This window comes from Neolamprologus multifasciatus, chromosome 22 (assembly GCF_963576455.1).
Source record: "Neolamprologus multifasciatus chromosome 22, fNeoMul1.2, whole genome shotgun sequence".
NCBI lineage: Eukaryota > Metazoa > Chordata > Actinopteri > Cichliformes > Cichlidae > Neolamprologus > Neolamprologus multifasciatus.
In genome coordinates, this window is record NC_140459.1 from 23,617,815 (window position 1) to 23,635,053 (window position 17,239).

General features: G+C 42.0%; 1 protein-coding gene across 1 annotated transcript in view; it reads right to left on the reverse strand.

Annotated features, from left to right (window-relative positions):
* csmd2 (CUB and Sushi multiple domains 2) overlaps nt 1-17,239 on the reverse strand; it is a 265,124-nt gene that overhangs the window by 236,329 nt on the left and 11,556 nt on the right. The window contains exon 2 of the mRNA XM_085147768.1: nt 8,874-9,090. Coding sequence (XP_085003894.1) covers nt 8,874-9,090 — 217 coding nt within the window. The remainder of the gene's footprint in view (nt 1-8,873; nt 9,091-17,239) is intronic.

Sequence of the window (17,239 nt, forward strand, 5' to 3'; positions counted from 1 at the left end):
GCCTGAACCCTCTTAGGCGAGCTTTCTTGTAATTTCTTTAAGTAGTCTTCAATTCTCCAGGCTTCTTGAGGCACATCCCAAAGCTCTTCTTTGTTTTACAGATTGCTGTACACACATACATACATACAAATTTGGATTCATCACCCTGTAAGACCTGTTGTTGCTGATTTTAAGCTCGGTCCTTGTGAAATTTGGCATTAATCAGCATTTTCTCTCAATTTTTCTTTCCGTAAGAAAAGCTTCTTGACAGTCACCCTGCCCCTGAGACCATTTCTGATGAGGCTAGATGGACCATGGTCAGATGCATTTTCAGTTCCTGTGTCAGTACTATTGCTGAAGACCACTTTAAAAAAAGTTACAAGAAAGTCTGCCTCCTTGGAAGCAAAATATAAAGAAATGAGGGGTGGCTTGAGACTGTGAATTTTCAAAGGAAGACTTCACTAACTCAGTATTCTATCCGATCCAGCCAAGTTCAATTTCAGACTTTCTTTTGCTGGAAACATAGACTGCATTTAAAAGATGGACGTAACCACTGTCTCTAAATGAGATGTCAGAAGTATGAAGTGTTTCTCAACCGAGAAACTATGAACGCTGCACTGTTACATAGTAGTGAAGTGTTAATCACCCCCTTAAATCATGCCCTATCTTGTAGTCCTACTGGGTGCATAATTTTCAAAAAGAACATCATGTTGTGTTAGTATTAATATTATTAATAGTAGCAGGGATAGTCCATTAGCAAGTCCATTAGCAGGTTCATACCCAGGGAGAACAAGCTAAAGTCGACTAAGTACATTACTAAAAACTTACATAAGAAATCCCCTAAACCAGCGGTCCCCAACCTTTTTTGCACCACGGTTCAATGTCAGACAATATTTAAGTGTCGCGGATAAATACAACAAAATAAAATGATATGACCCACACAAAAACTCTGGTATTTTGTAAATATAATAATAAACTCGAAATCACTGTGTAGTTGTGTTGGCGCATTTCAGCGTCCTCTTGAAATGCGCCAACAACATTGAAAGTAACATCTTCCTCTCTGCCCCTTAATGCTCTCTGGTCACTATGGTAACATGTAAATATTTCTTTCAAAATAAGACACAACTACAACATGAGAAAAGACCCAGGGAAACCGAGTTAACGATAAAAACCATAAATTGCACATGGGGTTGGGGACCGCTGGCCTAGATAAGCACAATAAAATAGCCGGGCCTTTAGTTCTTAAATAGTAAGCATGAGCTGGCAGGTGCCCGAGAGAAACATGAGTATATATGTACTGGAGATAATGATTTAACTAAACAGGTGTAGTAGTAGGTTTACGATAAATGGTGGTTCTAAGGTGGCCATAGGTGTGAGTGTAAGTATGACTGGCTGCCTGTTTCTCTGCATTGGTCCTGTGACAGGACAGCTGGCTCGATGGATGGGTGAATTGATGAAATTAGCAATACATCCCAGCATTAAACTCATAAAGAAAATGGTTAGTGAGATCATTACTTTAGTGACTCATCCCCTGCTGGCCATTTCAAACAATGCAAGCTTAAGTGAGTTTTGGATTTGCTTTAAAGCAGGGGTGGGCAATCTCAGTCCACAAGGGCCGGTGTCCCTGCAGGTTTTAGATCTGACCTTGGGTCAACACACCTGAATCACATGATTAGTTCGTTACCAGGCCTCTGGAGAACTTCAGGACATGTTGTGGAGCTAATTTGGCCATTTAAATCAGCTGTGTTGGTTCGAGGACACATCTAAAACCTGCAGGGACACCGGCCCTTGTGGACTGAGATTGCCCACCCCTGCTTTAAAGGGCCTGTGCTTTAGGACTACTCAGAGTCAGTCACAAAATTAGTCTGCAAAATGGTAAGGCCCATTCATGTAACCGTTCTTTTTCATTTTACCCCTTTCATTCAGTTAAACTGAAACTAAACTCATTCAGATTGTCTGCTTTTTATGTGATACTATGCACATGAAACCCTTTATCAAGTGAGGCTGTACAAGGCAAAAGGTGCAATTACTGTATGTAATTTCCTTTTGGAGAACTCGTTGTGACTAAAATGTAAACAGGGTGCGCTACATGGCCATAATTATAGCACTATTTGTAGAGGTAATAATTACATTCTTGGAGGCTTAGATGTGCTGGTTTTCCAAAATTTCAGAGTATTCCTTTGACTCTATAAAACTGAGATCACCAGCACAAAAGGGCCGAAAATCGCATATTATTTTTTGGAACGGTGCGCTTCATATTTAATCTTTTATCTCAGCAGGACGACATTTAATTTCATGCTGCTGTTGCAGTGTACCCTGTTAAGTGCATTGATAGGCCACGGGATGGGGGGGGGGATGTCAATAGCAATAAACACAATGAGTGATACACGGGATGCGAGATATAAATTCACAGGCATCTAGTTGATTATTTCTCTAATCTGGGGTTACTGGGTCTAATAATTCTGCCTTACAGGTGGGCAGATGCCATAAATCTCAACATCGTTTCACTTTTTCCCGACGCGGTATGATGAAAAACAAACTATCACTCTTCGTCCTGTTTTTAGCAGTCTGTCGTTAAAGCTGGCGTTGATAAGTGGCAGTCTCTCCATTAACAGCCCAGACTCAAGGGAACCATAAATCCAACAATGTGTGTGCATGTGTGTGTCTCTGTGTGTTTGCTTGTGCATGTGCTTGCACATGTCTGGGAGTGTGCGTATGAAAAAAAGAAGAAGAAGAAGAAGAAGAAGAAGCTATCAACATGTTTACATGGAATGAATGCCCGTTTGCAAGAGTCGTGTTGAATAAGAAGCTTAATCACGATCAGCACAAACTAATAAAACCATGCAGCCTTGAAACCGTATTTTTCACACGTGCAGAAATCAAACCCGCAACTTCTTCCTTTAGATGAAGAGATGAAAAAGACACCACGCAATGTGTTAATATCTCAGGGCTGAGCAGAAGAAAAAGGCAATGCGCATATTAAGCATGCCTGACCCAGCGGGCTGACGTGCGCGAGTCATTTCGCAGAGTGTGTGTTGTGAGGGATTGATGGTCCGGGCCTTCAAGCGGGGAAGAGTTATTGGGAGGAATGAAGCGCCACTATACGTCACCCGCTCTCACCATGACCCGCAGACATTGGCTCTTTACACTCTTGACTCGCCGACTAACAATGTACTCGTTCACACATACAATATGAGACGTGGATAGACAAATTATAGAGTATCTAAAGCTAGATATAGGTGCTGTAAACTACTAAATGCACATCCATATGTTTTTATGTGAGCAGCTACTATAATTGAAGAGAAAAGGTTCATAAAGAGCAGAAAAGTCTAAAAAAAATCTGTTTTCCAGCTTTCTATATTCCATGAAAGTCCCTGTGTGTGTGTGTGTGTGTGTGTGTGTGTGTGTGTGTGTGTGTGTGCACATGCATGTGTGTGAATAAACCTTGATTTTGTCGACACCTGAATCAGCTTGCTGAGATGGGCTATGATCTAGCTCCCCTTTTGTAAGCACAGACTGAGCGCATACACCCGTTTGCACACAAACACGTCCACATATTGTGACACCCCAGCCTCACAGCACTGAGGGCTGACAATAGTGTTAATGCCACTCCCAGAACCATGCGTCAGTGCTCCTTATTTAGGTCCTATCGAGCCCGCGAGCTGAAAATCTGTGCCTCCTCCTCACTCTCGCCATCCCTCCTCTGACACCCCTCTTTTTTTCCCCCCAGACTGCCAAGGCTTAAGTCCCTCTGTTCCATCACCGCATCAATGAGACGAAGGCACGTTGGGAGAGGTGCCTTCACACACCCCAGCAGCTTTTCCATGTGCTGAAATGTACTCGGTGCTCCCTGACTCGTAGTAACAATGTGAAATGTGACACGGAAGTGAGAAAAAGATTGCTTTTCACAAGTGAGAAATGTGCACTTTTGTGCATAGTGAAAATGAGTGAGGCTGTAGAGGCTCAGTCTCACATAAGGTCAGCTGAGTGATGCTTTAATTTTTGGAAGGCCTCTCTGACTGCTATGCTGTAAAAGCACAGACTCTTTAACCCAAGTCACCTGGGGTTAGTGGTGTCTAGCGAAACATTTCCTATTGATAATTTAAATGTCATTTAGCAGCAATAAAATAGAAATATGCTCTTGAACATGGATTTTGTATGCTTTAAACCAGCTATCTTACTACTTTGTACAAAAGGTATAGAAATTTAGGAAAAGGTTAGTCTTAATCTAATTATAATCTAATTAGCATTTATTTGCAGTGATGGTGCGAGCGGGCAGCACAGTGACACGGTGATTAGTGTTGTTGCCTCAAAGCAAGAAGTTTTGAATGAACCATCTGGCCAGGGCCTCGGATAAGCAGAAGTAAAAATGGGTGGATGGATGGATGCATAGTATCAGCATGAAGACTGAAAGTAGATGAAAACAACTGGCCTATTTGTGCAATAAAATGATCTGACACAGCATGTCTAGTTCTATCATTAGACTAATAGACACCACAGAAGCACAGGAACTCGCTAGCTATGGTTAAATTGTTCTTAAGGGAAGTGCGTGTTAAGTGTCAGTCAGTGATATATTGCAGAGGCAAGCAGCTTCATATGTCAAGAAGAAAACATGGAAACTGCCGTCAACAGAGTGTGTCACATGACACCGTCCACAACAAGAGGTTAGTCATTAAAATGCCGGATGGTTTGACATATTTTATGTCTAAAAAGTCATAACCCTCAATTTAATCTTCATATCAAAAGTTGAGGAAGGTGGCTGTAGTAGACCATACACCGTGACTTTTTTAAAAGCACAACTTAAAGCCATGCTGTCCATAAAGAGTGCTAAAGAGAAAAAAGAAAGAAGTAGTGGAAAGGTGAGATGTTTTTTGGGCGATAGTATCAGTTAAGGAGCACAGCATGGACTGAACTGGCCTGGTGGAGGCCTAGATCCAAAGCAGGATCAGTACGTTATCACTTAACAAGGGGATTGTTGTCACAGACAGGATATAGAGCTGGAATAGGCTAAGCCTACAGAGATCTGTGCACTGGCTGTCTGTGGCAACCGACACTTTTAACCCCTAATGCTGTCCAGTCATATAGCATGTGATGCAACCTTGAACTTTGAGTTCTTTTCTTTTTTGTTCTTACTTTGAAAAGAACTACTCTTACTATTCATGCTAAGCTACTTTAATCGCTCCAGCTCTGAATTCAGTGTATATGAAAACGATTGAAAATGGCTAAATGGGTTAAAATATGCAATATAAATATGGTTCTCTATAAAATTGTATACATCTCTCTTTCATGGTTTCATTCATTCTTTTTTTTATTTTTTAAGAGAATGTTGAACGATTTTTACAACAACTTCCACCACACCATCGAGCACCCATGATGAACTTAACCAATTAATCACCTTGCCTTTGGAATGCAATGCTCTGTTTAATTAACAGTAGTCAAATACCAGCAGCAGCTCGTGCTTGCGTTGTGGGATTTAAATCAGTGAGTCTTATTTCTGCGCACTTCTTTTTCAAACACCTGAAATTTCCTTCGAGTTTTCTGTCTGCTTCCCAGGTATCAGTTGGGATCGGCAGTTTAATGAAGTGCTGCAGCAACAGACTGACTCACATATGCATTTCTTAAGGAGTGGCAGTGACTCATAAAGCAACTACTGCAGGAGGATACACGCTCGCAAACACCCACCCACCCACACCCACACACACACCAGAGTGCATATATACTTTGAAATACACACACACGCGCGTATACATAGCTGATTTGTAACCCAGCGTTCCCCTGATAACACCGTTTTTCTTGGCTTTGCTGTGACAGCAGTGAATAAATTAATGGATAAATAAACAAATCCAGCACAGAGTGACTGCTTTGAATAGGAAATGAAAGGTGATCATTTGAATATGAAATTAGGGAAAACATTTTTTTAATTTTATTTTTTTTTTATGACGACTTGAGATCAAAGAAAATATTTAAAGCTTGAAGGGCCACGCAGTGATGCACAGAAAGCACTGATCAAACTTAGCAAAAAAAAAAAAAAAAAAGCATGCAAAACACAAAATGGAGAGCAGCAAGAAGAGATAAGATTTTTGAAAATAGGTGTGGATGGAACGGAGGGCGAAGAGTAAGGAGGATGGGAGGAAAATTACCTCTGACACAAGTGGGAGATGAGAGAAGAGAGAAGGTTGAAATTATCACGTGTGCGTCTGCGTGCGCAGGAAAATGCATGCACGCGCGGGGGTGTCAGTGCAAATATACAAGCGTGTTCTGACAGACGCCTGTTGACTGGTAAAAGCTGCTTGCTAGCTTAATCCCGAGCTCACTCAAAGATACAGTCTGAAGTCTGACGTTATTACAAGATGCCTCTTTTGAAAGGAGAGGAACTCTCATCAAAGTCAACACAAACAAAATCCCCAGCAAGCAAGAACTTCACTGCTTCTCCATCTCGCTCACTGTTTCATCGACCCCCTCCCCCAACTTTCTTTTTTTGTGATCGTCTTTTTAAATTCATTTTCTTTTCCTTCACTTATTTTCAAAGGACTTTGACAGAGAGAGAAACGCTTCCTCTCCTCCTTCCCCACCCCCACCCCTCTGTCCCGCCGGAGCATCAATATACAACAAGGCCCAGAAGTCCAAACAGCAGAAAGGCTGGGTGAGAACAGGGCAACACCAATCCATAATGGATTTTCTTCTCTCTTTCATTTGCTTTCTGTGGGGAGATGCTGTAGAGGCACCACTGGCACAAAATGAGAGATGCAGAGGAGGGGAGGGGAAGGGGAAGAGAGGGGGTGAGAGCTAGAGAGAGAGAGAGAGAGACATATCGACGGGGAAAAACAGAGAAGGCCCGACGGAGACTCGAAACAGTGTCGGTGACAAGAGCGCTTAACATTTTTCTCATTTGTCTGCAGAGGGCTTTCATATGCTTTAAAATGCGAGGCCAAGCTCGTAGCAGAAGGTGACAGGAACTAAAAACATTTTTCGGTGTGGCTTTAATTGATCAAATGGTGAAATTGTCTCTAATTAGGTGAGTGTGTTAGCAAGAGGGCTGCCAAGAGGTTAGCTAGATAGCCTGCAAGCAGCGATATCCCAAAATAAACTTAATTGAATCAATGAATTGAAGCTCTCCGGCTCTATCTTTTATAATTGCAGCTGATATAAATAGAATGTTTACTTCGAAAATCTCAAAACCAAACACGGACTGTATGAGTTTCACGGGAAAGCACGAGGCAGGATTCTCTAAGGGTATTAAATTGGCTGAACTGGAGGAAGTTGTTTCAGAAATTGTTTATTTGAGTCTCCACACCCAAGTGAGAAGTTATTTCTTTTTTGTGGGAAGCTCTCAAGCATAAAATGTGCCCAGAATCCCAGGGAATAACCCCGGATGCCGTCGCAGGGTCCGTATGGTATTAGTCACCAAAGAGTCTGCGCCGACTGCTTCTGAATGCTTCACTGAATTTAATCTTGATAATTTCCCCTCTTTTCCAGTTACCTGTTCATTGCCGTCATCAATACCGTTGAGGGCAAACAACTCAAAAAGTACAATTTAATTGATTAAAATCAGGGTTTTCTTTTCAGATTCCCAAGATCTTTGTAGTGGCTGCATTAACACGGATTTGGGAACGTGGCGCCGTCTTTGACGCAAAATCTGAGCATTCAAAGGGGTGAGTGGTTGGGCAAAAAGTACCAAAGCTTGTCAGTGGAGCACTAATGTACCTGTAACGAGGGGAACTTATTTGTACTTCAGTGAGTTTTGAACCTCTGGTGACACTTTGGTACTTTAATGTAGCAGTGCAAAAAGTGACTGTTCAAAACGGCTGCAGGGTGCCCGTCATTCACGCACTTAAAAATGGACTGGGACAGAATACTTTTCTAATCTTACTGATCAGGTTTATCAAGCTCATATCTGCACCTGCAGGCACAGGGAAAACACAGGCAGGTTCAAATCCAGAACCTTCTTGCTTCTATGCCACCATGGTGCTAATGTATAGAACAGATACTTATCAGACTGTATTAAATGCTTTTCGTTTAACTTAAATGAAACGATTAAACCTTAAAATATGAAAGCAACACTGGTATTTCAATTTTGCATTAATCCAACTACAGACACTTATACAGTCACTTTTTTAGGTACCTATAGACCTATAGACATGGTTTAAGAAAACCTGGTGAAGTTCAAAGTGTTCATCAAAATGAGAAAAAAATTATGATTTAAGTGGCTTTAAACACGGCATGCTGGAGTGCTTGCTGGTGCCACATGGGCTGGTCTAAGCATTTCAGAAACTGCTGCTGATCTACTGGAAGTTTCTATCACAAGCATATTTACAGAGAGTGGTTCAGAAACAGGAAATATGAATGGCAGGTCTCTGAATGAAAATGCCTTGTTGATGTCAGAGGTCATAGTATGATCAAGTTAATAGTAACTCAATAACATCTTGTTTCAACCAAGATATGTAGAAGTGCATCACTCAGCGCTAAGCACACTAAACCTCGATGTATCCACACAGCTTTCCCAGCAGTGTAAAATGAGTGGTCAGGCATATCTATTCATAATTGCAGTAAACATGATGTTAAGTGCAGGTTTCTTGGCAAGCCACATCCATAATATAAATTAACATGGAATTTGTTTAGTGCTTTGGTAAGAGAAGCCAGCACAATGGATTGAGTCGTTAATGAAGACTCATTATTTTTAGATTTTTCATCCTCACTCAAAAAACACAGTCACCAAACCTCTGTTGCATCTATATGTGCAGTTTTTATGTCTTTGAAACTGAAGTCATGGCCCTTATTATTTTACAGAAGTGCTTGATCTTGCTAGCCTGAAATGACTGTTACTAATATGGTAGCCAAATAGCGTGTGTGTGCTTCTAGTGAGGCTTTTTCAGAACATACACAAAATAAACTACCTTGTTCGCAGGTTTCCGGGGCTGGGCGGCCCATCATATACAGACAAGATGTCAAAGTCCTCCTCTAGGGCAAAGCCTTGAAACACCAGCTGTATCCGGTTGTGCTCCGCCGCCACAATGACCCATGTACAGTTGGCATAGTTAGGATAGCCGTAAGGGTATCCAGGGCTTTCTATTGTCCCATTGGGATTCTGTAATGTGTAACTGCAGTTCTGAGCTGTGAAGAAAGAGAAAGAGAAAAAGAAATAGTCAGTTATTGAAAGGCAGAAAGACACGTTAGCAGAGTACAGAACAGCTAGCAGAGTGCTTAAACGTTAAGGATTCTCCAAATAAAAAGACAAAAACCTCACTCATCTACACTCAAGAAAGGAAATTATACAAATGCACACCCACAGTCAAACATTTTGCACCAAATGCAGCAACATCCATTATCACCTACAGCATAAGCCATTAATATTGCAGTGCTAAATGGCTCCCCCCCCCCCCCCCCCTTCTCTCAGCTTTCCCCACCTCTACCCACCTCCATCATCACACGCTTGTTCATCACACACAGCACTGGTCCTACCACCACATTAATAATAGGTTCCCACGTTAATACATGACATAGCTCGAGAAGAAGAGTCGAGGTGACGAGAGGGGAGAGGAGGAGACGTACTTGATTGCTACATTAATTGAAGTCATCTTGCTTTTTTTTTTTTCAACAGCCACTTAAACTGCCTTCAATCTGAGATTTTAATTGTATCCGTACAAGGCTCGGGGTAGATGTAAGAAGCGTTGTCTATGTGTCTGTGAGCGTTTTCAATCTCCAAGCTAAATGACTTGTCTTCGACTGATCTGAGCACAGCAGAGACTTTTAATCAATGTTAGGATTTGGCTGTAATTAATCACTAATGAGGAATGATGTGTCATTGCACTAGCTATATTATGCACAACTCTGAATTTTGTCTGTGCTTTCAGAGTTAATTTACAAATTACTGTGTTTATACACATAACGTTCAATAGTTAAAGAGGCACATTATTCCCAAATCAAATTTCCATATTTCCCCCTGGTCTATGCCACTTTTCCTCTATCTAGATGATTTTGGTGTCACCTGCCGGGCTCGGTAGATATCCACTGTAGAGACGCCAGCCTTCTCTTGAATATGATGGAATGAATGGCCACAGCTAATGACCGCTTGCCTTGTGGAGCAAAAGCAGACCATACAAAAAAATCTAGGTGGAGAAATAACACTACAGCCTGGTGGAAAATGTAGGAGTTTGGTTTTGGGCTAAGGTGCCTCTTAAAACAATATTAATTTGATTTCATACATTGTAAAAAAAACAAAAAACAGAATGGAGATGATTGTAATTTTCTGCCACTACAATACCTGCTTTTTTTCTTCTTCTTTTGTTTTTTTAAATCAAAACTTGCAATGCATAATTGAAAAAGATATATAAAAAGCTGTGACTAGCACTCTTCCCTCACAGCAAGAAGGTCCTGAGTTCAATTCCACCATCAGGATGGGATCTTTCTGTGTGGAGTTTGTGTGGGTTCTCTCCAGGTACTCCGGCTTCCTCCCACAGTCCAAAGACATGCAGTGAGTGGGGTTAGGTTAACTGATGTTTCTTAATTGTCCATAGGTGTGAATGTGAGTGCAAATGGTTGGCTCCCTCAATTGGATAAGGAGAAGAGATGGAAATGGCAATGATTTTCTTTATGTCAAAAAACCATAACCCCCCCCCCAAGAACACTGAATCTGAACAGACAGATTTAAATCCCTCGCTACATCAGGAATCTGGTACCCTATAAACATATTCGTGGTCACACAGAAGTGAGCTAAATAAATATATCCTTGCACATGCTATTAATACAAATGAAGTATATTTCCCTTTTGTTCACTTCAGCCAAAAAACCTGCATCATAATGTAGCCTGATTAAAATGTAATTAGGAGAGTATAATTGCAGGACATCTGTTATCTGGATAACCCACATTATTCAACAACCAGAATGCAAGACTTGCAGTAGATACGATATTTGTTTTGTTCATTTGTATGCACAGACAAACAGGGCAAATGTCTGTGATGAATCAATGCATGCTACCTGAGGGCATAAAAAAAGTGACAGTTTAAATAAGGATTATTGAGTAAACACATTGCAGCTTTGAGACAGGTAAAAGTAGAGGCTGCTTTGATGGGTTGTGGGGGTGGGGTGGAGGTGGACATTGAATGGTTGTGAAGCATATAGACTCTGTTCTACTTTGTGCACATTCTCTGATGGGTAGGGAAAACTCAAAGCCCAAAATCTGTCCATATTTTCACTCTGAAATATGCATCATGTCTGAGAAACCAGCAGGGATTTACAGGTAATAAGGCACCAAGCATGAAGGCAACTAAAGAGACTAAAAGGGGTGGGGCTTAACAAAAATACATTTTACTTTCACTCAAAGTTGAAAAAACAAAGTAAACAAAGCTGAAAAAGTGGGTTTGTTATTGGTTACCCGGACAAGCAAATGCTGCATTTGTTCTCATGGTAGCAATCAAAGTGAATGTCAAAGATTTCAGGGGCTACACACCACGTCAAGGTGTTTATGTATCCTGAATCGCTACTGGAAAAACATCCACCCACCCAAAAGCACATGCACACACACAGATACAAACATATTTTTCTTTCCCAGGTAGAGGAAATGCATTTTTGGGGGGAGAAGGATAAAAGCAGATAGTTTCAGAAGGTTAAGATATAGGCTGTCTGGATGGCATTGGCAGCAGCTCGAGGTTCATCCAGTCACAGTGTATCTGTCATGCCACTGTTGACTCCCAAGGGCCTGTCTGGTCCAAAAACAGGCAGAAGCCTCTCCACCGTCACTTTTCAGTGCTTCATGTGCGCTTGACCTCCTCCAAAAGATGCTAATGTGAGTGCACTCGTACGCAGACAAGAATTAACGTTTGTGGAACAGAATTAAACTACACGTTTAATAGTGCATCCAGGGTTTAGCTATTTGCTTGCTTTAGAAATCTGTAAGCAAGCAAATAGCTTGCTTACAGATTTCTGTAAGCAAGAAATCTGTAAGCAAGCAGATTACAGATGTGTAAATGGCATGTGTAAATGGCATGTGTAAATGGCATGTAAGAAGCGTTGTCTATGTGTCTGTGTCTGTGAGCACATGCCATTTACATGACATGTAAATGGCATGTGCCATTTACACATGCCATGTGTAAATGGCATTTTACACATGCCATTTACACATGGCATGTGTAAAAATCATGTACATTTTTTCCCTCTTCTTTAAGAAGAATCAAGAGAGAAGAACAAAAAAAATGATCAAAGTGAGAGCTATCTTCATCTGATTTTTTATTAAAGCCTTTAAATAGGCTCAGCGAGTGAGCATCCAGCCTCCCAATTACCATCAGGTCAATACTAATATCCAGGTAAAACCCCCACATCTAACTCTCCCACCTGACTTTCTTACCCACAACCCAGTCAATAATCTCCTCATCATCTCCCTCATTACAGCGCCTCAGTTAGACAATGCCAATCAGGAGCTCACACTGTAGAGCAGACAGATTGCAGAGCTTGATGGGGATCAAAAGGGTCTGCCAACCTATTGTACTGAGTAAAGACGAGTAGAGTGGACTGTATTATAAAACAATACCAGGAAAGTTAGGGCGATTGAATTGTTATTAATCACTTTCAGCATCAAATTGAAGAAATAATTGATTTCGTGACTCTTGAGGTGCTACCAGCTGAAGTGAAAACATTACAAAGAGAGTGTGTTCTGCAGCTAAATAAAAGGTTTTCACGCACAGTGCACATGCCATTGCAGCATGAAGCACGCTGTATGACAGGTGATCAACCAGGCAGGAACTCAGGCTCTGTGTTTTATGGACACAATTAAGCGAAGCAAAAAAATGAAAAGAAAAAGTAATAATGATGGAGGATATGTCTGCTGCCAGAGCTCTGCTAAATGCTGTTTTGAATTGTAAGCAGCAGTGCCAAGTGACCAACTCCTAAATTGATAATGATGCATACAATCTTGGACAAAAGACCAAACTGGAGTTTTACGAGAAGCTGTTTTATTCTGGCTGTAGCCAAAAACAGTTATATTCCTGATGAAAAACGGTCAGGCTCAGACTCAGAACTCAATTGTAGAAAAAACAGGCGCTTGAAAATGCACTTCTGTGGCCATTAAGGACCAGTTTGCAACATTATAGAGTTTGGTTTTCATATCGGGGGGGGGGGGGGGGGGGGGGGGTGATAACAGGGACACTTGCAGATGTTTCTGCTGCACCCTGCGGTCATGCTCATTCTAAATTATGCGCAACTGCAGAAAAAAAGGTCACCATAAGATTCAAATGAGGTTAACCGAGGTTCTGTAAGTCTGCTGTCCCTGTTCTTTGAAAACCCAGAGCCTTTGATTAAGTGGATCCTGCACTTGGGGCTTGGATGGATTATTTAAGGCTCGCCCAGGATGCATTATGAAATTAGCATCTGGGAGCTGGTGACCTACTCTGAAGGCCTTCGGTGTAAATCTGCAGGGAAGAGCCCAACCTGCAGTTGACTCTACTGACACACCATAAAGACACCATAAAGACACTGCTGACGGTGCTTTTTTAGCCACCGGTAAAGTAAGAAGGTCATGTTTTCTCAGATTGTGTAAATTCTGGTGAACCAGTGAATGCCGAAGAGCAGCAGAGATGCTAGTTCAGCAATTAGGAAATGGCCATCGTTTTTAAGTGCTTAGCATATTTCATCTTCCATCATGCCATTGGGAACTGTTTGCAGAAGGCTTGTAGTGGAATGTTAACTGTGTGGATGTTCAACAGATATGTTGTCCACTGCTTAGCCCGCTGTGCCACTGGCAGCATCCACTTGGCACTTAGCATCTCCAGTGTGCAGGCTGCCAAATGAGTGTACAGGGAGAGGTGTGACCTTGCTGGGGCAGCACTCCAGGTTCTACCTGCGCCTGTGTTTGTGTGCAGGTGCTGTTGTTTGCTTTGCTGGTGCAGTTGTTCAGTGGCAGACACACAGAACTGTGGTGGCGCGCTGTGACACTTTGATGAATCGATGGTCACCGCGCTGCACTCGGGCAGGACAGCAACCCCTCCGAGAGGAAGGAGACAAGAAGAGACCAAAAAGGAAAGAGAGAAAGAAGCGGGGCTAAGGGCGAACGGGTGGTGGGGCAGACAGACACAAAGCAGACTGAATCCATGGACATATGAGAAAATAGATTTGGAAGACGTGATGCGAGGAATAATAGAAGCAAAGGTGAAATGAGGTCCAAACTGCAGGGAAATAAAAAATAGCAGAATGAACGTTTGCCAGAAAGAACAAGTGAGGGCGACGAGAGAAGGGACACCAGCCAATGGGGGCAGCAGGAGGGGTTGAATGAGTGGGACAGAGGAAGAACACTATATAAGGTGGGATATTTTTTACCTGTTTTGCTGAGGTCACAGACAGCCAGTGTGACATTCACAGCAAGATAGTGCTTAATCTGCACTGCTGGCAAAACCTAGAGGTCCATTTCGAGGGAGGCTTCAGTGGCATTTGTGCGTGTGCACGTGTGTGTATGCGTTCGTTTGTGCAAGTAAAGAGAGACAAGCGTATACACGTGCCTGTGTGTGGAGGTATCATTTGTCTACACATGTATGAGTGTAATCCCTATACCCTGGGTGAGTATAGTGTCTGATGTCTGCATGTAACTCCTCTGCTGAGATACAATTACACTCTCCACAGTGACTATGAATGGGAGGATATTTCATCAAAGTGAACACAATCCCGACATCACAGTCTCATAATGCCATAAAGACGCAAATAATACCAACAATACAGCAGTGCAAATCTTCTTTCTGGACCCCATCAGTTTTTTTTCTCTGTTTCCTTATTCCCCTTGCTCTCACTCTCTCTATCGCTCCCTTGTCTCCCCATCTACCCATCTATGATTCAAGTCTGCCTTTGGACAAAAGACAAAGATGCAGAGAGCATCCTGTTCTTCCAGACAATAATAGAAGTGTTTTATGTCTTATGTTGCGCAAGATGAATGCAGTTTCAGAGAATGAGACTTGTTCCAAGTTTAAAGGGACACTTTAACTCCCCGCAATCAAACTTTATATATTTATATATATATATATATATATATATATATATATATATATATATATATGTTTTGCCTCCAGTGCATTCGATCCATCTGTCTAGAAGAAGCTGCGGTGGGATGCCATTAACGTTCCTTTAATTTTTACATCCTGTCACGCAGGATTTTTGGATTTCCTTTTCCATATTTTCCATCACATACTCTGGGTCCCAACTCTTAATCTGTGAACTCAGGCATTTTCAGTCCCATTTTCAGTTGCCCGAACCACAGCAACTTGTAGCATAACCATTTAAATGGTATAGCACCACTAGGGGGTGTCGTTCTATTATTGTGGTAGTTTGAGAGTCTCCTAAGCTGTGTCCCAATTCAGGGTCTGCACGCTTGAAGTATGCATTTTAAGTGTGATTACGTCACCGCCACGCGACGATGGCTGTCCCAATTCGAAGTGTACTTCAAACGCATACTCCAAATGCGCCGTCGATTTCCCCAAATATCAAGCGTGGTCCGGTGCACGCTTCGTGATCCGGTGCACGCTTCGTGATCCCATATATCCCACAATTCATAGCACGGCGGTGGGTGTGGATAATTTTGCCGCAAAATATGGCAGAAGGGAGTGGCCGAAGAGTGAACTGTCAAAAGTAAGTACTGAATATGACGTCACTTATTTATGTGCGAATGTTTAATAACGAAGAACATTAAAACATTGCTGTTGGCCACATGTCGGCAGAGTTGTGTGACATTAGTGATGTTTCAGCGTTAACTTAGTTGTAAAGCCATATATATATATATATATATATATATATATATATATATAATATTGGCCATATTATATTTACATTACCACAGTGAGATGATTTTAGTCTCATGAACAACACGAGCTAATTGTTATTTACTAACTACTCTTGAAATGACTGTTCAGTACAGAAATGAAGCCCAACAATCATGTTTTACAGTCCCGTGGTTTCAGCCTCAGATACTCAACTAATCAAAGTGATGTCATGACAAAAGTGAATGACCAACAAAACATTTTTTCTCCTTCATTTCTGTCAAACAAAGCTGTATGTAACATTTCTCGTGGTTAGTATCGTGGTTGCTAGGCAACCTGAACCGTGCGATGAAGGCTAGACCGTCCCATTTCACAAGCCTCTCACTTCCGCACTTTTCGTACTTATAGTACGCATCGTACGTAGTACGCGTAGTGCGCGTACTTCAAGCGTGCAGACCCTGAATTGGGACACAGCTCTAGTGTGAGTGCAGTGGCAGCCATTACAGCCGAGCATGCTGCTCACCATGCATCTGTTTAGAGAGACCATACCATTGTAACGGGCTAGCGCAGGCAACTGCCTAACCCCGGCACATGTATGAACGAATAGGGTAGAGCCGTGGAGACCTGGCTTGTATGGTCTTGTTCTGTTATTGCCAAATAAAGGTCTGTTGTTCTGTCTAACTGACTGGCCTCCGAGTTGTCCAGCTAACCTCCACACCACATGCCCGCTGGACCTGCTAGCCGCTCCTTCCTCACTAGACAGCAGTTACAAACTCACCCATGAAGAAGCAGACCACATAAAGTTACATAGTATAAAAGTTGTGAACACTCTGCTGATTCAATAATTGCAGTGCTCCAGACCTTGACTGGCATTAGCTTCAGCACAAAAACTGTCTGCTGAGTTTCCATGGCGGAACAGCTCCTGTTGGTGTTATTTGTTGGTACATTTATCCATATGAGTTCAGCCTTTTCATTATTCCCAAGACAAACTAAAAACATACTACATATGGTAACTATGAGGCAGTCTATAGAAAAAAAGCATCCAGCTGGAATAAAAATTTCAATCTAAAGAAATGCTTCCTTTTGAGTGTGTTTATTGTTTGTATTACTGTAGCCTATCCACAGCTAACTTAGCCCATGAGTACACTTCAAAAAAAAACAATTGTTTAGTGTGTGTGTGTGTGTGTGTACCGATAACTGCTCCCTGGTGGACAGATAAACCCTTCCGCCCCATGGATCCTCTCAGCACCACCATTTGTCTCTTGACGTGTCAGCACGTAAGCACGTCTTGACCGCATCACATCTGAATTAACCTTGCGATGGCCGCCATTAAAATGAAAATGTGCGAGCTAAGTGATCCGGCTCACCCCCATACATTTGGCTAATGTCTATGCCTGAACGACACCTCCTGCCGTTAACAGGCAAGCCAAATGCAGTGGAAGGTGCTAGTGATAGGCTTTGTCCCTCTCAGCCCTCCCTTCCACAGGTTGTTTCCACTGGGCTGAATGGTAATTATTATTTTTTCCTTGAAA